Genomic DNA, 23,568 nt, shown 5'->3' on the forward strand with positions numbered 1-23,568 from the left:
TGGCTCTGAGAAAGAAAGGGAGCACACAATAGCAGGGCTAGAGAAAGAAGTCTGGGAGCTCAAAGGCCACATGGTAACGTGGCAAGGACTGAATAAGGCCCTCAGAGAGGAGGTGGATGAGTGTGTCAAACGAGAAAGAATCCTGAGACAAACGGCTGAGCACAGGGTCGAGGAGCTCAAGAAAGAGATCTTGGAGCTCAGAGGACACCTGTCCACCTGGCAAAGTGTGAACAAGAACCTCAAGAAAGAGATGGAGGAACTCAGAGGAGTAGTAAAAAGTCTTCTGCGAGAGAAATTGGACAAAGACTTACCGCGGGTGAGCATGAGTGATAAGACAGAACTGCCAGTAGCCATAGTGGCCAAGGGTCATGAAGTGATCCAATCGTGTGAAGTTGATGAGTTAAGAACTGAAGAAGACAGTCACCCGGTCGGGTCAACTGTAGTGAGGGAAGTGTCCATGGTAAGGCCAGAGCCTCCTGGCCTGGAAGAGAGCAAGACCACGTCCTTCAAGACTGTGATTGACGTTCCAGAAGACATGCAAGACGCCTGTGCGGAGGAAGGTGTACATGAGGCTTTCAAAGAGGCGGTCAAGGCATGTGAGGTGCACTGGCAACCTGAGACGCGGCAGTTAGTGATAATATCCGCCAGAGAAGATACAGCAAACCGGGTAGCTGTCCTGAAAGAGATGCATTTGCAGTGTCTCCACGTCAAACAGTTGGTCAGGCAGAGTAATGTGAAAGCTGCTCGACGCCTTGAGTTAGCCAGGGAGGCTATGGATCGGCTGGGTTTGCGGAAAGACGTGGTTCCGGTACCCAAAGCTCTGATTGGGAGAATCATTGGAAGATCCGGGAAGGTAATGCAAGACCTTGTGAATATCTCCGGTGTGGTGAGGGTGAGGATCCCTCCTGATGATGAAGACCAGGTATCCGGTGAAGTGGGTAGAATTCCCATCATTGTGGTTGGCTCCGTGGAGAGCCTGAGAGATTTTCGGATGCTTGTGAAATATCGAGTGGGGTACCTGCGAGAAATTGAGTAGTTGAGGCTGGACCGTCAGCGAATTAATAAAGAAGTACGGAATACCAGGTGGCGGCTGCCTGCAACCCAACAAGATGTAAGGACCCGAAGAGTTCCGCCAAGAAGTGACAGGGCAGATGGCCAAAGAGTGTCAGCAAGTGGTAGTTCGACTGGCAGGATGACGGTGAGAGACCATAGTTCCTGTGAGACGCTGAATGAGGCAGACTCAGGCCAGACAGTAGGGCCGATTAAGACTGATGACCGTACCAACCGGGAGAGCCGGTCAGTGGGAGAACGGTCAGGTGACGAAGCACACTCTAGGAGGGTGGTGACTAAACGGTGTCTGATGACGCAGACAGACTGCAACTGGAGGGTCAAAGACAATGACCGATATTCTGACTGCTGGGGGCGGGGGAGGCCTAACGCAGAGATGAGGCCGTATGACAGATGGAGACGGTTCTCTCGACCTGGGGGGCAAGGTAAAATGAGTGCCCGATCTCGAGATCCTGGTGTAAGATTGTGTGTTCAACCCCACAAGTTTGAACAGAGGGGCGGGGTATGTGGTGTAATGACTACTGTGTCCGCTAGGGGGTGCTGTGTGGATGTCCCAAGAGAGAGGATGAGTGGCAGAATACTGAGTGGCCGTTGTGTATCTCAAAGTGGGTGGCTTTGAGATGAAGGCTTGGTTATGTGCTGATCAACAGAGCTGATCTTTCGTGCCTATGTGTTAGGGAGAAGCCTTCAGGCAGCTGGAGAGATGGGCGGGTTCTAGCTGCCTACAAATCCACCCAGGGGTGTGTCTGATAACACCTATAGTAAAAGGCTATGTGAGTATGTGAAGGACCTGTGATGAGGCCATAGCCATGTGACCCGGTGGGCGTGGCTATGGACAATATATGGTGGCCAGGGTAGGTCGCATGGGTAAATGCTGGGACCTGATTGGTCCAGTTTGGAAGGTCCCGTGAGGAGAAGGATCTCCTCACTAACAGCCTGTGTGTGGCTGGGTGTAATACCTGCCAGCGTCTGAGAGTCCCAGAGGAGAGAGTGGATGTCTGCAGCGTGGAGCAACAGCCATGAGAGAACCCTGACATGGGTGAGATAATGATGAGGCTGAAGAGCCTGAGTATGGACATTGAGTAACCTGTGTGTGACCACAGGCTTAACCAGAGTGAAGCTATAATGGACGCTATGCTGTAATGCTGTTTATGTTGCTTCTGTGGTTTATGACAAATAAACCTCATGGACTGTTGTGGCTTATGAAAACCTGAGCTGGATCTGATTGTGTGGCTGCCAAGCGAGTGTCCCCCAACCTTGAATGACAGCGCTACCTCACAGCTGGTAAAGTTCATTTGTGATTTTTCCTTCTGCTAGTGTGTGGCCCTCTTTTGAGATGATGCAGCTATCATGCTTAAATGTAACTTCATTTCCTTGTTTTGTGAGTTTCTTCACAGATTGTAAATTACTCTCAAGACTAGGCGCATAGAGCACATCTTTTACAGGGATCTTCTTGCTTTGTGTTGGTGAGATTTGACAATCAATATAACCATCTCCTATACCTTGTGAAGTCATGTACTGACCATTAGCCATAATCACTTTCTCTGACTTACTTTGGTTAAGCTTAGAAAAGAAGTCCCTGTTATTAGTCATGTGACTAGTTGCTCCAGAGTCTATACACCATGCATGCTTTGATGTATTTACACTGACAGTAAATGCAGTTTCAGTATTCACAGAATCATTTTCTGCAGACACAGCACTTTTAACCCTTTGAAGACTGCTTTGCTTTTTCAGCTGATTCATTCTAGCTTTCCAGACTGCAGTCGGCTTTCAAATGTCCTGATTTCTTGCAAACAAAACATTCACGTGTTTCTTTTAGGTGCTTTCTGTTATCATTTAGATTTTGTGTCTGTAAAGCAGATTCTGCATCGCATGTCCTGCTGTTTACACCTTCCGCTTTCCGCTTATATTCATCTATGAGCTTCCCTCTGACATACCCCAATGTAAGCTCATCATCTGGGCGCGCATCTAGTGCGGTTACAAGCGTGTCATAGTTTTCTGGAAGACCACTAAGCAGTAATGCGGCTACATGAAAGTCCTTCAAATCTTCCCCAATGCCTCTCAGGCATTCTACAATCTCTAGAATGCTTGTTAAGTAGTCCTGCATATCCTGGCCATTCTGTAGTTTAGACTGGTACAATTTTCTCATGAGATAAAGTTTATTGCTTAAATTTATCCTCTCAGGCACCTTTTGCAGCTGCTCCCACATTTCTCTTGCAGTTTCACTTTTACACACATGCACAATCTGATCATCATCTATACTGAGTGATATGGTACTTTGTGCTTTCTGATCCATCTCTATCCACTCCTGTGATAATGGGTCAGGTTTAGGCTCCTGTGTGTATTTCCACGTACCTTCTCTTATCAGCAGCATTTTCACTTTGAATTTCCAGGATTGATAATTCTGGTTAGTGAGACTTGGTACTGTAAACTTCATGGAGTTGCTGCTGCTAGTGGCCATCTTTCCTGTCTTCCTTTCTTTTCTTTTCTCTGTGCTCTGGGGATCTGGGACTCTAGGACTCTGGGCCCATAACCTGTTAGCAGCGGATTAATCAGCGTAACATCCAGAGTCAGCAACACAGAATGTAGATTTATTCATATCCAGGTTGAAGAGCTTACAGCATGAAATGTGATCAGTCTGGTATCTGCTGTGGCTTGCAGCATGGGAGCTGTTGTGAGCTCATCTGTTCATTCATCTTTTGTGTCCGAGGATCTCCCTCTTCTGGTGAAGGAAGGTAGCGAGGATCTCCCTCTTCTGGTGAAGGAAGGTAGTGAGGCTGATTACCAAACACCTGATCAGGTGGATGGTGACTGGGTAACGGGAACTTCTGACTGGATATAAGGCAGCCGACGCCCTTCTGAGTCGCTGGTGATTTCTCTGCTGGATTCTTGGAGACCAGTCTGATTCCTGCTTCCCAAAGATAAGTTTTTGTCTGCTATTGAACTTATTAGTTTTGGTTTTGTTTACCTTGTTTTTTGGAGTTCAACCATCCCCGTGCCGGGGGTGTGCTGGATTATCTTTCCTTGATCAGTGTTCTCTTTTGCTCCGCTTCCAGAATATTCTGAGTGCTGATATAGGGTTTGAAGTCTAGTGACTTCAGGGTCCTTTTTGCTTATCAGTTGTGTTGGTAATATTTTTAGCAGGGTTTTCTCGGATTGCAGACAGCAGCTTTTCTATCCTGTCCTTTTTAGTTAGCTTGGGCCCCATCGTTTGCTCAACCTATCTTTCTATCTGTGTTAGTGTTTTCATCTTGCTTCACCGTCATTATATGTTGGGGGCTGCCTATTGCTTTGGGGTCTGCTCTGGGGCAGTCAGTTTTTCCCTTTTCTCTCTTTAGGCTTATGTAGATCTCCCGCTGTGACGAGGTGTCTAGGATCACCGTAGGAACACTCCACGGCTACTGCTGGTTGTGTGATAGGACTAGGGGTCTGCAATCCGCTAGTTTCCAACCTCTCTGTTTTTCTGGGCTGAGCTTGTGTTTTGTTTTTTCCTCCTTGGTGACTCAATCATAACAGGGAGAAGCATTACAACAACAAGAAGGGAAGAGTCTGTTTTTTTTTTTGTCACTGAACTTTGTTAACAATCTCACAATATGCACAATATATAAAACAGTACAGTAGTAGTTGTTGCAATACATACAGATCAATATGCATTATTCCAACAGTCTGCCTGCTCTGTGGTGACATATACCTCTCCTGCACGTTATTACATTAGCACACAGTCCTAGGGACCGCAGTGATGAGCCTGAGCCCCTGTTTGTGAAAAAGAGACTTAACAGTGTGTGCAGAATCGCTCCTGCGGTGAGACAGGCAAGGTATCATACAGAGACTCAGAGCAGGGAGACCCAGGTTCGCATCAGCTCCCAGCTCCTTGCTTTAACCCCTGGAGGACCCAACTTTATCTAGAGCAGGGACTTTAGAGACTGCAAGTGCCACTGTTGCCAGTGCCGATGTGGGAGAAGTAGACTCTTCAATCAAGCTTTCCCCGGACTGATAAGTTATAATTACCTGAGTTTAACCATTTAAACGCTGCATTACCGTTTAATTGTTTCCTTCAGCTCCATTGTTCTGCTTTACTGTTTTACTCTGTCACATTTAACCCCCTACTGCTCCTCCCTGCGTGGAGAGAAATTCCCTGTAAATAAACCTTTAACTCTTGGTCTGTCTCGGATCCGTGGCAACATCTTCCGTAACTGCAGATTATTACATTTGCATGACAAAATCTGGAGTGGAAAAATCAGAAGAAAAGTATAATAAAAACACGTTCACCACTTCTGCATTTTGCACCCACTCCTAGTTTTGGCTTACAAATACTGATGTAAAATACTGACCAAATACTAAACGTGTGAACGTAGTATTAGTCGCACACTCCACAAATATAGCCTTTATGGAAGAGAGGCAAGAATAAAGCAATTTTTTTTTTATAGTAAGTCCAGTTTCCAAAAAGCAGTGTAGCTGACTCAGCGAGCATGAGGAACAATGGGCTCTGGTAAGATGAGTAGAACTTGTGGAGCTAAATGCAAAACGCTATGCTCTCCATCCAATGAGCTAGAGCGCATTTGCAAAGAAGAATGGGCAAAGTTTTCAGTCTTTAGATGTGCAAAGCTGGTAGAGACAGACCTGAAAAGACTTGCAGCAGTAATTGCAGCAAAGGTGGTCCTACAAAGTATTGACTCAGGGGGGCTTAATACAAATGCATCTCACAGTTTTTGAATGTATATATTTAAGATAATTAGCATACCATATATCATTTCATTAACACTTCATAAACACTTGCAACTTTGTCTAGGTATCACATAAAACCCCAATAGAATACATTTAAGTTTGTGGGTGTAATGTGAAAAAAATGTGGAAACGTTCATGGGGTATGAATAACTTATCAAAGCACTGTTAGACAGAAGCTCATCTGACATTATTGATAACTAATAATGTATATACGATATTTCTATATTTTTTCTGAATTTCAGCTACGGAATCTTAATATGGACATTGTTCTCACGTGAAGAGCCATACCATGGTAGGTTCCAGTATTCAGATTCAGACAACATAGCACATTCATGGAAAATACTTCATTCCTTTATTTTTCTGCTGACAAGATATTCAACAGGTTTCAAGTTAATTTGTCTCCCTCTATTACAGGAAGAGATGCAGCTGATATCCGGCACTTGGTGGGTGAAGGCCAAAGACCTAGAATTAGCGATGTAGATGAGTACAGTGAGGTCAAAATGGTGACTAAAGCTAAAGATTTAATGATTAGATGTTGGAACCAAAATGCAGAGGACCGACCCAGTTTCCGTGGTAAGTTCGAAAATTTAATTTACCAACATTGGCAAGCTAAATTTTAGGGTGTAATTTAGATCACTTAATAATATCTATAGTCATTTTTACCTATATTTTGTTTATTAGTCTTGTTTAGTGATGAGCGAACATGCTCGCCACTACTCAGTACTTGCCTGAGTATCGCTATACTCGCGGTACTCGGCGAGCACTGAGCATTTCTGGGATTATTCAGTGGAGCTTGGTTCTCCGCCTTGCAATTTTGGTGCTCTTTAGAGTGCCAATCAACATGCAGGGATTGTCTGCCATGCACTGTAATGCCGCAGCCATCTTTGTTGTGTTATTATAGTGATTGGCTGGCCACATAGCGTCATCAGGTGTATAAAAGACCTGCCGCTGCCCTGCTCATCACAGTCACGTCTGCTGCTGAGATAGGGACAGATTTGTGCTTTTATTAGTTAGGGTGGGTATGCCATCATAGAATCCACAAATCCTCCTAAACCAACAGTCCTTCTAAGGACTAAATACAGGGTATATAGATTGCAGAGTGCTAGGTAGGCAGGGAGTGTATGTGCGTGTGTGCACATCAGTACAAGGCATGGAGGCACTGTATGTGGGTATATAGATATCATTGTATACATCAAAAGGGTCCATTACTGTTTGCTGCTGCTGCCTATCACTTATATACATAGCTCCAGGTATCAGTGGCTAGGAATATTTTTATGGGCACCTTAATTCTGATTATTTTATTCCAAAGCAATTCATACCCCCCTTTTTTTCTCCATTTGCTTGTTGACACTACAGACTACAGCCAGATCTTGCAATACTACAGCGTGAAAATCCAGCAATTTTAAACGGCTTTGCCCGTCCCAAGCATCACATCTGAGTGCGCGGAAAATTCTGGCATTTTTTGTGGTACTGTAGTATTTATTTAGAGTGTCTTATAAAAATTTTTGACACCATTTTGCTGACAAAAAATATTTAGTTGCCAAAAAAAATGTATCTGCCAAAAAAATATTTAGCTACAGTTCATATATTTAACACTGTGTTTTGTCCGCCAACTCGCATTGCATATTATTGCGATAAATATTTTACAAAGAATTTTTTTTGCATTGTCATAGCCTACTTTTTAACTCCTTTCTGCCATTAGATGTACTATCCCGTCCATGTGCCCTGGGACTTAATTCCCATGGACGGGATAGTACGTCTAATGCGATCAGCGGCGCCCACGTGGTGAGCGCCGCTTATGGCGGCCGGGTGTCAGCTGATTATCACAGCTGACACCAGGCACAATGTGTCAGGGGCGGTCACGGACCGCCACTGACACGTTAACCCCTTGTACACCGCGATCAAACACGATCGCGGTGTACCGGGAGTTAAAGGGAAGCTTCGGCAGGGAGGGGGCTCCCTCCGTGCTTCCCTGAGCCCCCCACGGCAGCGCAATGTGCAGCGCTGCTGCGGGGGGCTCTTTCCCTACAGGCCCCCGGATCCAAGATGGCGACGGGGGCCTTTGGGGGCCTGTAGGGAGTTGACTTCCTCACTGCCTGTAAAGCGCAGGCATGAGGAAGTCTGCAGAACTGCCTGTGACAGATTGCTGATCTGTCACAGTGATCTGTGATGTGACAGATCAGCGATCTGTCACAGGACAGTGATGTCCCACCTGGGACTATGTAATAAAGTAAAAAAAAAAAAAAAGTGTAAAAATAATTTAAAAAAAATCGCTAAATAAATTAGTAAAAAAAAAAAAAAAATATTCCCCAATAAATTCATTTTTTGAAAATGAAAAAAAAAACAATAAAAGTACACAGATTTGGTATCGCCGCGTCCGTAGCGACCCGCCCTATAAAACTGTCCCATTGGTTAACCCCTTTAGCAAACCCCTTAAAAAATAAAAATAAAAAACGAAGCAAAAAATAATGATTTATTATCATACCACCGAACAAAAAGTGCAATAACGCGCGATCAAAAAGACGCATATAAATATCCATGGTACCACTGAAAACGTCATCTTGTCCCGCAAAAAACGAGCCACCATACAGCATCATCTGCAAAAAAATAAAAAAGTTATAGCTCGCAGAATAAAGCGATGCAAAAATAATTATTTTTTTATATAAAATTGTTTTCATTGCAAAAAACCGACAAAACATAAAAAAATGACCTAAATGAGGTAGCGCTGTAACCGTACCGACGCGAAGAATAAAAGCGCTTTATCAATTTTACCGCACGCGGAACGGTGTAAACGCACCCCCCCAAAAGAAATTCATGAAACGCTAGTTTTTGTTCATTCTGCGTCAGAAAAATCGGAATAAAAAGCGATCAAAAAATGTCACATGCCCAAAAATGGTACCGATAAAAACGTCAACTCGTCCCGCAAAGAATAAGACCTCACATAACTCGGTGGGTGAAAATACGGAAAAATTATAGCTCTCAATATGTGGTGATGCAAAAACTATTTTTACAATAAAAAGCGTCTTTTAGCGTGCGACAGCCGCCAAACATAAAAACCGCCATAAATAGTAAATCAAACCCCCCGTTATCACCCCCTTAGTTAGGGAAAAATAATAAAATTAAAAAAAAGTATTTATTTCCATTTTCCCATTAGGGTTAGGGCCAGGGTTAGGGTTAGGGCTAGGGTTAGGGCTAGGGTTAGGGCTCAGATTAGGGTTAGGGGTGTGTTGGGGTTAGGGTTGGAGTTATAATTGGGGAGTTTCCAATGTTTGGGCACATCAGGTGCTCTCCAAATGCAACATGGTGTCTGATCTCAATTCCAGCCAATTCTGCGTTGAAAAAGTCAAATGGTGCTCCTTCCCTTCCAAGCTCTGCCATGCGCCCAAACTGTGTTTTACCCCCACATATAGGGTATCAGCATACTCAGGACAAATTGCAAAACAACTTTTGGGGTCCAATTTCTCCTGTTACCGTTAGGAAAATAAAAAATTGGGGGCAAAAATATCATTTTTGTGGAAAAAAATGATTTTTTTATTTTCACGCCCAGGCGTTATAAACTTCTGTGAAGCACTTGGGGGTTCAAAGTGCTCACCACTCATCTAGATAAGTTCCGTGGGGGGTCTAGTTTCCAAAATGGGGTCACTTGTGGGGAGTTTCAATAGTTTAGGTACATCAGGGGCTCTCCAAACGCACATGACACCCGCAGACCAATCCATCAAAGTCTGCATTGATCATGTTTGTGGAAAAAATACGATTTTTTTATTTTCATGCCTGGGCATTATATACTTCTGTGAAGCCCTTGGGGGTTCAAAGTTCTCACCACAGATCTAGATAAGTTCCTTAGGGGGTCTAGTTTCCAAAATGGGGTCTTTTGTGGGGGGTTTCCACTGTTTAGGTACATTAGGGGCTCTCCAAAGGCAACATGACACCCGCAGACCATTCCATCAAAGTCTGCATTCCAAAACGTCAATACTTCCCTTCCGAGCCCCGACGTGTGCCCATACAGTAGTTTTCTCCCACATTTGGGGTGTCAGCGTACTCAGGACAAATTGGACAACAACTTTTGGGGTCCAATTTATCCTGTTACCCTTGGGAAAATAAAAAAAATGGGTACTAAAAGATGATGTTTGTTGAAAAAATACGATATTTTTATTTTCACGCCCGGTCGTTATAAACTTCTGTGAAGCACTGGGGGGTTCAAAGTGCTCACCATACATCTAAATAAGTTCCTTAGGGGGTCTAGTTTCCAAAATGGGGTCACTTGTGGGGGTTTCCACTGTTTAGGTACATCAGGGGCTCTCCAAAAGCAACATGACACCCGCAGACCATTCCATCAACGTCTGCATTCCAAAACGTCACTACTTCCCTTCCGAGCCCCAACGTGTGTCCATACAGTAGTTTTCTCCCACATATGAGGTATCAGCGTACTCAGGACAAATTGGACAACAACTTTTGGGGTCCAATTTCTCCTTGTACCCTTGGGAAAATGAAAAAATTGGTGACTAAAAGATCATGTTTGTGGAAAAAATACGATTTTTGTATTTTCACGCACGGGCGTTATAAACTTCTGTGAAGCACTGGGGGGTTCAAAGTGCTCACCACACATCTAGATAAGTTCCTTGGGGGGGTCTAGTTTCCAAAATGGTGTCATTTATGGGGGGTTTCTACTGTTTTGGTACATCAGGGGCTTTCCAAACGCGACATGGTGTCCGATCTCAATTCCAGCCAAAAACGTCAAATGGCGTTACTTCCCTTCCGAGCTCTACCATGCACCCAAATAGTGGTTTACCCCCACATGTGTGGTATCAGCGAACTCAGGACAAATTGCACAATATCTTTTAGGGTCCTGTTACCCTTGGAAAAATAAGAATTGAGGGTGAAAAGATCATTTTTGTGGAAAAAATATGATTTTTTAATTGTACGGCTGTATGTTATAAACTTCTGTGAAGCCCTTGTGGGTTCAAAGTTCTCGCCACACATCTAGATAAGTTCCTTGGGGGGTCTAGTTTCCAAAATGGTGTCATTTGTGGGGGGTTTCTACTGTTTTGGTACATCAGGGGCTTTCCAAACGCGACATGGTGTCCAATCTCAATTCCAGCCAAAAACGTCAAATGGCGCTGCTTCCCTTCCGAGCTTTGCCATGTGCCCAAATAGTCATTTACACCCACATATGGGGTATCAGTGTACTCAGGATAAATTGTACAATAACTTTTAGGGACCTATTACCCTTGGAAAAATAAAAATTGGGGGTGAAAAGATCATTTTTGTGGAAAAAATATGATTTTTTAATTGTACCGCTGTATGTTATAAACTTCTGTGAAGCCCTTGTGGGTTCAAAGTTCTCACCACATATCTAGATAAGTTCCTTGGGGGGTCCAGTTTCCAAAATGGGGTCACTTGGGGGGGTTTCCACTGTTTAGGCACATCAGGGGCTCTCCAAACACGACATGGCGTCCGTTCTGAATTCCAGCCAATTTTGCATTGAAAAAGTCAAATGGCGCTCTTTCCCTGCTGAGGTCTGCCATGCGCCGAAACAGTGGTTCCCCCCCACATATCAGGTATCAGCGTACTCAGGACAAATTGCACAATAACTTTTGCAGTCCAATTTCTCCTGTTACCCTTGGTAAATTAAAAAAAATTGAACCTGAAGTATTTTTTAGTGAAAAAAAGTTAAATGTTCATTTTTTTTTAAATATTCAAAAAATTCCTGTGACGCACCTAAAGGGTTAATAAACTTCTTGAATGTGGTTTTGAGCACCTTAAGGGGTGCAGTTTTTACAATGGTGTCATTTTTGGGTATTTTCTATCATATAGACCCCTCAAAGTGGCTTCAAATGTGATGTGGTCCGGAAAAATAAAATGGTGTTGCAAAAATGAGAAATCGCTGGTCAACTTTTAACCCTTATAACTTCCTAACAAAAAAAAATATTCAGTTTTTTGTGTGCTATGTCTCTGTGATTTAAGGGCATAAAAATTCAAAGTTGGAAAATTGTGAAATTTTCAAAATTTTCGCCAAATTTCCGTATTTTTCACAAACGCAAGTTATTTGAATGAAATTTTACCACTAACATGAAGTACAATATGTCACGAGAAAACAATGTCAGAATCTCCGGTATCCATGGAAGCGTTTCAGAGTTATTACCTCATAAAGGGACAGTGGTCAGAATTGTAAAAATTGGCCTGGTCATTAACGTGCAAACCACCCTTGGGGCTTAAGGGGTTAACACAATTTTGGTGTCCAAAAAAAAATCCAGGCCACATATTTAACAGTGTGCTATCTCCGTCAGACGCCTGATCTATCTGTGACCTACAAATTGTGGCATTTCAGGGCTATATTCCACTGTATTTGCTGTCTGTGACCCTATTTCTATACACTATTTTGGGGTACAAAATTTAAAAATTCAGGCCACATATTGACGAGTCTGGTATCTTCGGCAAACTCCAGATCTATCTGTGGCCTACAAATTGTGGCATTTCAGGAATCCATGAAACATTTTTTTGCTGTTTGTTACCCTATTTCTATACCCTATTTTTCTGTCAAAAATATAAATACAGGCCATCTAATTTTACAGTATGGCATCTCCGTGACATGCCTTATGTATATGTGGTCTACAAAATGTAGCATTTTAGGGCTCCATTCAAATGTTTTTGCTGTGTCTTACCCTAGTTCGAAACACTATTCTGCTGTCAAAAACAAAATTTCAGGCCATGTATTGAACAGTTTAGTATCTCTGTAAAAATACTTCTGTTTCAAATTGTAATGGCTGCTTCATGACTGTGTCTTAAATGCACCAAATACTACCACCATCATCTTCACTCAAACCCGTCTGTCCCACTGATAGTATGAATTATCCAGGAACAGAAATAGCACTATACAAATTAGTAATAAAACATATTTTTATTGAAAACATATTAAAACAAGAAACTGATAAATCCTCTGTGAAAAGACACAATCACGGCTTATAATAATATATCACATGAAATAAAAATGAACAAATGGTGCCTTACAAAAATGCATATGAAATATGCATAATTAATAATATGCCATCGGAAACCACCTAACAATGCATTATAGCCATATAGCTTGAATTACTCATAGCTGGAAAAATCAAAAAAATTAAGCTCCCATGACAATTAGCTAAATTTAACCATATGCTCACTCTCTATTTTCATAGTAATAAAGATCGCAGGTTATTCCTTATTGCTCCAATATGAAAAAGCATGACTACATGCGAAATATATTAACACTGCTTAAGAAGCATGTGTGAATCATAAATAGCAAAAACCGCGAACTGAATAATCTAATAAATAGCTTACATGAATAGTGACACGCCCCCTGAGGAAGAGGACGAAACGCGCGTCGGGGAATAGGACACGCGGCTTATTCTATTCATGTAAGCTATGAGCGTATGGTTAAATTTAGCTAATTGTCGTGGGAACTTAATTTTTTTGATTTTTCCAGCTATGAGTAATTCAAGCTATATGGCTATAATGCATTGTTAGGTGGTTTCCGATGGCATATTATTAATTATGCATATTTCATATGCATTTTTGTAAGGCACCATTTGTTCATTTTTATTTCATGTGATATATTATTATAAGCCGTGTTTGTGTCTTTTCACAGAGGATTTATCAGTTTCTTGTTTTAATATGTTTTCAATAAAAATATGTTTTATTACTAATTTGTATAGTGCTATTTCTGTTCCTGGATAATTCATACTATCAGTGGGACAGACAGGTTTGAGTATTGGATATTTGGCACTTCTAAATCATTTGTTGGATCTTGGTTTCTGATTTAATCACCATCATCTTCAGCCTAGAGGCAGTTACTGTGCAGATACAAAAGTCTGAGGAGCAGAGGGTGAACGCTTGGGCGGTGCTGTACTCTGTCTCTAGATTATGAAGGCAAAATTTTCTAGATTAAATCATGACTGGAAGAGCCAGAGCAAGAGCACATGGAAGAGCATGGGGCCAGGACTCAAAACTACTGTAGCCTGGTGTTCCTGGGCCGGATTCTGACAATCCATCACCTAATAATACTAAGCTTGCTGGATGAGGACATCAAAAAGGAGCCCCTGCAGTTTCTGGAACAGAAGCTAGAAATTTTGACATTTCGGCTGAATTTCAAGATGTGTCAAATGGAGAGCGTGGTGGTCGAAGATGTGACTTCTATGATATTGGTGTTTGCACTAGACAATCCATCCAACATGCTATTGAATCAAAATCTGGTTTTGCTCGAAACTCTATTCAGCTGTGCACAGACTATGTCAAATTGATAGCTAGACCCCAGTGGGTCTTGTCACAGTGCCATGTTGACTATAGTCCATAGATGTTATCTAGATCCCTAATCTCACCTCTACTTTACCAGCATATTGAATTAATAAGAAAAGCATGTGGTTTTGATGGAGCTGTACTTTTCTTGCCAAAGAAACTAAATAAGATCAATGAGGTGGTTCGCCGCACACGCAATGTAGAAATAGTAAAGATTACTATTACTTTCACCAATGAGTTACCACACACTTCACCAACTTGCTTTCACTTTTACAACATTATATTCCTAAGCATTGAAGAAGATGATGAATATATTATGAAGCAAATAGGTATGAATAGTTATCACCCAAATGATATCACAGAAGTCATAACATGCACTGATTTACCACCATAATTTTGAAGTCTGAGACTAGTTTCATCTTGTGGATTGATGTGAGCCACAAAGTCCTTCAAAGTGAAACTGTTCTGGATGTAATGTACAATTTGTTGGGGAAAATTAGAACATGCCTTCTATGATCAATGAATTAAAGAACTGATTGGGCAAATATGTATGGACTCAGGAAGACTGGGCCCCAGGTACCTGTGCTGCGCCGGGTCCGGAACTGTCAAGGCTGCGTCCTCTGTTTCCCAGGGGAAGGAATAGGGGAACGAACAGGCCCCATTACCCAGGAAGAAGGGGTGTGTTTAAACAGGGAACCTGGCCGGAAGCTGATGGAAAAAACATGCAAAGCAGTAGTTAGTCCCCTGCTGTCAGTGTGTAGGCAGCAAGGGGGGCAACGCACTACGCACCCGAAGCGCCAGCGCTGCAATGGACTGCAGCAGACAGATCTGGTAACCTAGAGGGAGGGGGTGAGCCTAAGAGAAAGTGGGCACGCCATCATAGTTTTCTGGCGGGGACAAGGAGAGCGTAGGAGGCTGAGCAGATTGCTCCATCTTTAGAGCACTGGCGCCATGAAGGATTGTTCCTGTCAGCTCCTGCCGCTACAAGCGGTACTGCCAGAGAGTGAGGCTCCATTTGCTCCGTGACCATGAGTACAGTGCACATGCACAGTACAGAGAGCCAGTTCATGCAGCATGTCCAGCATGGATAACCAATAAGGCACAGAGGAATGATGGAGGACATTGGTATGGTCAGCAAGGTACTCCCACAGCATCTTCCAAAACTTTGCACTCCTTATTATAGTACCCCATGCCTCAGGGCCAGGGCGATGGGAGGGTCTGAGAAAACTCTTCCATAACCATGTCAGCGTTCCACTGCCTTTGCTGAGTTGTGTCTCTCTCACCTGTACTCCTTTGTTGTCCAATGAACTGTGACCTCTGCCACCAGCGTTTTGAGATGGAATTTTTTTTAAAATTCTGCAAGAAGTATCCTCTGGTACTGCAACATTTTTGTACACCTGTCTGCCTCTGGAATAAGAGATATCAAGTTCTCCTATTAGTGTGTGTCTAGAAGTGTCACCATTCAGTATTGCCTGGCTGTCAGCCCAAATTTCTAGAACGCGAGGGCAGCGTAACATGAACTCAAAAAATGCATGCCAGACTGCTAACAGGCAAGACTTCCATGTCCTTCCCAACAGGACGACTGACCATGCTCTCCTCCTCCTTGTCCTCAGGCCATCCCTGACTTTTGAGTAACCTCTGCCCTATCATTGTAAATACATCATTGTAAATACACCCCTGTACTTTGTATCTCCCCCACCTCATTGTAGATTGTAAGCTCTAACGAGCAGGGTTGTTATCGTTATCGTTTAATCTATGTTACCTGGCATGGGGGCCCCTTTCTGCCTCCAAGAATGACTTTACCTCTTAGAGGGAGGCAATGTCACTGTGACAACTGGACTCTGGGGTGTCACACTATAGTGATCCAGGATCTCCACCACAGCATGAATTCCCCGCAAGGGTTTAGATAATATTAGTAGCAGGTCATCAGCGAAAGCCGTTGTTTTATAGTGGATGTCCTGGACACACAAGCCTTCCACCTCTGTGCTTTGCTGGATAGCCTGTAGGAGAGGCTCTAATGACATCACAAAGAGCAGTGGGGATAATGGACATCCCTGTCGTGTCCAATGTAGATTTGGAATGAGTTTGTGAGGGAACCATTGAGTCTGATTCTTGCCGTGGGCACTGTGTACATTCCCATAATTGCTGTTATTAATGAGGGAGGGAAGCCAAATTTTATTAATGTTTCTTGCAAGAACAACCAGTCCACCCTGTCGAATGCTTTTTCAGCATCTATACTCATTAATGCTAGCGGAGTGTTTCGTAATTTTGCATATTGGATAAGGTGCAGGATCTTATATGTATTATCCTTTCCCTCTCTCCCCTTCACAAACCCAGATTGATTTAAAGAGAATATTAGAGGCAGCACGACCGCAACTCTGTTTGCCATCATTCTCTCATGCAATTTTAGGTCCGTATTTAGCAGTGAAATTGACCTATAGCTGCCACACTGCTCCGGATCTTTCCTTTCTTTATAGATCAGCGAGATTCTGGCTTCCAGAGATTGGCGCAGAGCCTCTTCACCCTTTTGAAGAGCGTTGCATGTGTTAAGGAGGAGGGGTAGTAATGCTTCAGGGAAGGATTTGTAATAGTATGCTGTAAGGCCGTCTGGCCCAGGGGCCTTCCCCTTTGGACAATTAGACAGGGCGGACTGGAGCTCCCCAAGAGTAAATGGTCTGGTGAGTTTTTGTTGCTGTGTGTCCGTTAATTTTGGAAGGTTTAAATTTTGCAAGAAGGTTTTAATTTCCTGACTGCTTTGGATTTTTTCTTGCTCCGTTTCGTTCGGGCGCAAATGGTAGAGGGATTTGTAATAGTGAATAAATTCTGCTTCCATTTCGGAGTAGTTTTGAGTCCTGAAGCAAGTTTTGGTTTTAATGGCATGTATGAAAGTGCGTGCCTGTCTCTTCTTAATTAGTAACATAGTAACATAGTAATTAAGGTTGAAGGGAGACTTTAAGTCCATCTAGTTCAACCCATATCCTATCCTAACTTGCCCTAACATGTTGATCCAGAGGAAGGCAAAAAAAACCCATGTGGCAAACAGTAAGCTTCACATTGGGGAAAAAAATTCCTTCCCGACTCCACATACGGCAATCAGACTAGCTCCCTGGATCAACGCAACACTAAGGAAGCTAGTGTATATACCCTGTAATATTATACTTTTCAAGAAAGGCATCCAGTCCCTTCTTACATGTTAGTAGTGAATCACTCATTACAACATCATATGGCAGAGAGTTCCATAGTCTCACTGCTCTTACAGTAAAGAATCCGCGTCTGTGAGTATGCTTAAACCTTCTTTCCTCCAGACGTAGAGGATGCCCCCTTGTCCCCGTCACAGGTCTAAGAGTAAAAAGACATGGTAAGTTTAGTGGCTTTATCCCCATGGACAAACAAACGATTCCTCCAAGACGCAAAAAACTTGACAGATTTTTCGCTAAGGAGGTCCTTCAGTTTTTGCCTTTTGGCTGTAAGTTCTAGGAGTGTCTGTGACAATAAAGATTTTTTATGTTGGGACTCTAATTTTGTTATGTCTCAAAGTAAATCATCTATTTCCTGATTTTTAGCTCTATTTAAGTAAGACGCTGCAGAGATAAACTCCCTCCTTATCACAGTCTTGTGGGCTTCCCATAGCACTGAACGTGAAGTCCCCTCGATATTGTTGAGTTCAAAATATGTTTGAATAGTTTTGCTGATACGAGATCTAACTGAGGGGTTATCCAGTAAAGACTCATTTAGTTGCCATGATCTGCAGGGCAAGAATTGTTTAGAAAGAAGCAAATCAACTGTCACATAAGAATGGTCGGAGAAAAGGGAAGGGACGATATCTACCGTATATACTCGAATATAAGCCGAGATTTTCAGCCCATTTTTTTGGGCTGAAAGTCCCCCTCTCGGCTTATATTCGAGTCATATACACCGGGGGGTTGGAGGGGGAGGGGGGTCGGGGGTATCAGGTCATACTTACCCGTCCTGACGCTGTCTCTTGAGCCCCCAGCTTCTCCGCGCTCTCTCTTTCTGCCTTCAGTGAAAGCGCATATTCATGAGTTTCAATGAGCGGTGTTACAGACCGCTGAATGCAGGAAGAGAGAGCGCGGAGAAGCTGGGGGCTCAAGAGACAGCGTCAGGACGGGTAAGTATAGCGATACTCACCTGTCCTGCATCCATGGCTGCTTGCTGCTGTATGTCATCGGTCAGTGACTTCAGATAGCAGAGGGCGCGGTGACGTGTTTAGTGCGTGCCGCGCCCCCTGCAGTCTGAACGTCACTGACCGATGACATGGCAGATAGCGGTGAGCAGCCATGGACGTAGGACAGGTGAGTATCTGACACCCAGCGACAGAGAGGTGAGTATGTCATTTTTTTTATTTTAACATGCGGCAGCGGCAGCACATGGGGGAATAATCTAAGGAGCTTCTTATGGGGTCAGCATATGGGGTAATAATCTAAGGAGCTTCTTATGGGGTCAGCATATGGGGGAATAATCTATGGAGCTTCTTATGGGGGCAGTATATGGGGGAACAATCTATGGAGCTTCTTATGGGGGCAGCATATGGGGGAACAATCTATGGAGCTTCTTCTGAGGACACCATATGGGGGAATAATCTATGGAGCATTTCCCACCCTAGGCTTATACTCGAGTCAAAAAGTTTTCCCAGTTTTTTGTGGCAAAATTAGGGGGGGGTCGGCTTATACTCGGATCGGCTTATACTCGAGTATATACAGTATTTGAATGTTGGACAATAGTGATCTGGGAACAAATAGATAGTCGATTCGATGGTATGAGCCATGTGGGTGCGAGAAGTATGTGCAATCACGTACATTTGGATGCATGTAGCGCCCCAAGTCTACCAGGTTCAGAGAGTGGAGAGCAGCTTTTATTCTCCCTAGGTTCCTCAAAGAGATTGCGCTTTTCTTTTTTGTTGTGTCCAAAGTAGGTTCCAGGACTAGATTGAAATCTCCCTCTATAATTAGTATACCTTCTCTGAAGTCTCTAAGGCTACTTTCACACATCAGGTTTTCGGCGTCAGGCGCGATCCGGCGTCGTGCCGGAACGCCGGATCCGGCAAATGTTTTGTAAAACCGGATGTGACGGATCCGGTTTTCTGCCGGATCCGTCTTGTTCTTGACAGACAAAACCGGATCCGTCTCATCCGGTTCATCCATTTTTCTATCCGTTTTTCGACGGATTATGCCGGATCCGGTTTTTAAAAACACCCCTTGTGGCCTTCCGAACGGGATTGGCTACTGGAAAACTATATATAGCGTGTTCCTACAGCCCTTCTTTGACAGGTTGTAGAGGAGAAAGTGCAGGTTGGAGAGAAGAGCAAGTTACTGGCGAAGATGGATGTTGTCAATGGAAATATTTTGAAGAATTTGACGGATTTTACAGCGGAGGCGAATCGTTTGAGGGTGATTGTTCTGGAGAAGGAGAGAGCGAGACAGCAGCGCATCAGGCATCGTAGACGACGTTTGTGGATTCACCCCATCACAGCCAAGAGAATGACGCGTGGGGTCTATTCTACACTCTGCATGGACCTTCGACGAAACCCGGATACATTTTTTGGATATGTTCGGATGAAAATGGAGAATTTTGATTACTTGGTGGAGCGCATTGCACACCTCATAAGAAAATCGGACACCTATTGCCGCTTCTCTGTTTCACCCGCAGAGCGTCTGATGGTGACTTTAAGGTAAGCCACATTTATTGGATATGCTCGCATCAGAGCACACTTTCACTGCAATCTTGTTGGTGGTAGTTTGTATCTCCAAGTGTTATAGCAGAGTTTTGGTATGTAATGCTGTGATTTTAAACTAATTGATTGTTTTTTAATTCCCCACAGATTTCTTGCAACTGGAGAATCCCTTTCGTCACTGCATTTCCAGTACAGACTCGGGATTTCCACCATATCTGGAATAGTGAAGTACACATGCCGTGCACTGTGGGACTCCTTAGCTGAAGAGTTTTTACCAGAGCCCACAACAGAGAGGTGGATTGAAATTTCAGAAAAGTTTCAACAGATATGTCAGTTTCCCAACTGCTTGGGCGCTGTGGACGGGAAACTTATCCGCATTGTAAAGCCAGCCGGATCGGGATCGGAATATTTCAATTACAAGAAATATTTTTCAATTGTCCTCATGGCCATCGCTGACGCGGAATACAAATTTATTGCTGTTGATATTGGGGCCTATGGCCGCTCCAATGACTCTCAAGTTTTCAAACTGTCTGCCATGGGGCGTAAACTGTATGGAAACACCTTCCAGTTCCCACCCCCTAGACCGCTGCCGCAAACATCTGGTCCACCTATGCCATTTGTCTGTGTAGGGGATGAAGCCTTCCAGCTGTCAGAACACCTTTTGAAACCGTACTCTAGCAGAGGATTGACAAGAACAAAATGCATTTTTAATTACCGCCTCACAAGAGCAAGAAGAATGGTTGAATGTACCTTTGGTATTCTGACAGCCAAATGGCGGGTCCTATTGACTGCGATCAACCTCAAGACAGAAACTGTGGACGAGGTGATCAAAGCTTGCGTGGTACTCCACAATTTTGTTATCTGCAAGGAACCCATTTCCATTGAGGACACCTCTGAAGAAACCACCTTGCAAGATTACCATGACATTACCACTAGAAGTTCTGTGACGGTTTCAGTAATGAGGGACAATTTTGCACTATACTTTATGTCACCTCAAGGCAGAGTACACTGGCAGGATGACAGAGTGTGAAAGATTTGTGCCCTTAACCAAACTTGTGTACCTTCTGTACCAACAGTATATACCTTTGCCAACCAAAGTTGGCTATCTTGTCATGGTCTCTATTTTTAGCTTTAGGCCACAGGTGTGTACCTGGTTGTGTTTTATGCAAAGTATTTCACCTTTTAACAAAAGTTGTGTACATTGTTAGGAAATCACCAACAATAAACACAACTTTTTAGGTGAAATACTTTGCTTCAAACACAACCAGGAACACAACTGTGGCAAAAAGCTAAAATTTACCCACAGTTATATACCTGGTTTTGAATACCTTTTTACCTTTTAAATACCCTGTATTTAACCTTTTTTTTAAACATATTTCGCCGCAGAAAGAAATGACAGACAACCAGTGTAAACAATAATTTAACTTTTATTTAAAATATTTTTTTTTGTAAACTGTTTTTAAAGTTAAAAAAACTTTTTTAATAAAGGTTTGAAACCAACTGGGCATTTTTATTACAAAACACATCATAAATCTGTGTAGTGTGGGGTGGAAATACTGCTGGAGGGGCTGCGGGACACTTCGACACTGGGAGTGTGGAGAGAGGATTGGGATCGTGGTGGGGAAGGAACAGTTAGAGGTGATGGTGTGGAAAAAGCTACAGAATGGGTGGACATGTGGGAGGCAGAAGAGGTGGTGGGCGGTGGAGTGGAGGGTTGGGCAGGGACTGTAGGAGCAGATGATGTTGATGGCAAGTTGTATGGGGAAGGAGTTTGGTACGGGGAAGGAGTATGGTACGGGGCAGGTTGCTGGAAGTGGGGAGATGTCTGGTACTGGGGAGGTTGCTGGTACTGGGGAGGTTGCTGGTATGTAATAGGAGGGGGAGGATGGAAAGTGGCTGGAGGGGGTGCAGATGTAATAGGAGGGGGATGATGGAAAGTGGCTGGAGGGGGTGCAGGTTGAGGAACTACTGTGGTGGGAGGAGGAGGTTGGGAGGTAACCTGCTGGAGAGCACCGTGGCACGAATGCATTACATGCATCTGCTGGCTAGGAGAGCGCGTTTCCATGCGCTCCACAACAGACCTGAAAAAGGTGTGGTTTGGCGAAGATCTTGCTTCTGAATGCATGGTTTGCAGAAGTGCCTTCACCTCCAGAATGCTGGAGTTGATCTGCTGAAAGCCTGCGGAGATTTGCTCTGACAAGACTTTTAGACAGTTCTGGAAAGATGCATTCAGATGCAAGAACTCTGGCGCATAAGTCTTTTCCTGACCCCTCTGCCGCTGCCGCCCAGTACCCGCAGGTGTACTAGAGGTGGCAGGGGCAGAAGGGTGGGGTAAAGGGAAATCGATCTCCTCACCAGCAGCTTCATGTAATGTAGGCGGCCACGATGCTCCTGTGCTGGTGGATGGGACAGATGGGTCGAATGTGTGGGAAGGTGCAGATGTACCGGGGCGGTCGAAGTGTCCCTCGGTGCCGGTCTCCTCAGGGATCGCCTCAGAAGGGTCCAATCGTGCAGGCTCCCGAGTGCTGCTCACCGTGCTGTGGAATAAAGAGAAAAAAAAACAATTAAAATAGTGACATGGTATGGCCCTGGCTGAAAAAAAAAAGTTACATCTAACATTTTTTTTCACATGTGGTGTGTAATATTTACCTTCTAGTGACCATTGTTTCCCGGAGGAACGACAGGGCTTGTGCATACTTGTACTTGCTCCTGCGTCCTCCAGATCCACTTGGGGCCCGCATCTCTTTATTGAACTCCTTCTTGAAACGATCCCTCACAGACCGCCACCGCTTCACAATTCTGTCCCCTGAAATGAGAAAGGACAACGTGGTTAGTATACAACATCAGTGTTTCCCGAACTCCAGTCCTCATGGTCCCCAGGGGTCATGTTTTCAGGATTTCCATAGTAAATAGAAATCCTGAACACATGATCCGTGGGGACCACGAGGACTGTTGTTCGGGAAACACTGGTTTACATCAAGCAACCGGTACTGTATATACTTGCGCTCTTTAATCTGGGCCCGAGCATCGAGGTCCTCCCAGTGGTCCACAAGGAGCGAACAGATTTCCTCCCAGAGTCGCCGGGTAACGATCAGGTCAGCGTGGCGGCGGTCAGCCATATTCCAGAGTGGCTCCCTTTCTCTGATGAGATCGATGAGGTGGTCCACATTGAGTCCTCCATCCTCACCGTCAGAGTCGGGAGCACGCTGTGAAGGCTGTTAAAGAAAAAGACAAAAATAACATAATTAGCCTCCACAAAAGAAATGAAATAAAAAGTGCAAAAAAACAAAGCAAAAATATTTATACTTACACGCTGGTGACCGCCGCGTTGCTGTCGCCGACGACCCTGGGAGGCACTGCGAGGACCTCTTGGCCGAGCACCAGATTGGGAAGACTAGAGAAGAAATCAAAAAATGTTATGTCTTTGGATGTAGGCATTTGTTTGCTGTGTGTGGTCTGCAGAACATTGTTTTCTATGTGTTGTGTGTAGTGTGATGTTGTGTTTCTGCGTTTGATGCCAAAAACTTACCAATTGTGAGCCCACTCCAGGTGTCTGTCCACCCCTTCCTTCTTCTTCTGGGAGCTCCTCTTCATCTTGTGATTCCTGTTTTGAAATAAAAGGCAATGAATAGACATATATTACAGAGATGATGGATTTTGGAAATAAAAACTTACCGTCAAACGCTGACGATGCGAGGGAGGGCTCCCAGAAGAAGATGTGCTGTCCTGTTGATGGCCAGACTCCATGGCTGTGGGTATTGCTGCTGCTGTTGCTGCTTCCAGTGATGCCATTTCTGCTGCTGCTGCATCTC

The 23,568-nt window shown here is 43.9% G+C and overlaps 1 protein-coding gene across 2 annotated transcripts in view; it reads left to right on the forward strand.

Annotated features, from left to right (window-relative positions):
* Positions 1–23,568, forward strand: part of LOC141083071 (receptor-interacting serine/threonine-protein kinase 3-like) — a 240,686-nt gene that overhangs the window by 86,448 nt on the left and 130,670 nt on the right. For both annotated transcript variants that reach the window (XM_073567243.1, XM_073567244.1), the window contains 2 exons: positions 6,036–6,085; positions 6,208–6,366. In XM_073567243.1, coding sequence (XP_073423344.1) covers positions 6,036–6,085; positions 6,208–6,366 — 209 coding nt within the window. The remainder of the gene's footprint in view (positions 1–6,035; positions 6,086–6,207; positions 6,367–23,568) is intronic.

This window comes from Dendrobates tinctorius, unplaced genomic scaffold, assembly GCF_039654945.1.
Source record: "Dendrobates tinctorius isolate UK_male_01 unplaced genomic scaffold, ASM3965494v1 ptg000019l, whole genome shotgun sequence".
Taxonomy (NCBI): Eukaryota; Metazoa; Chordata; class Amphibia; order Anura; family Dendrobatidae; genus Dendrobates; species Dendrobates tinctorius.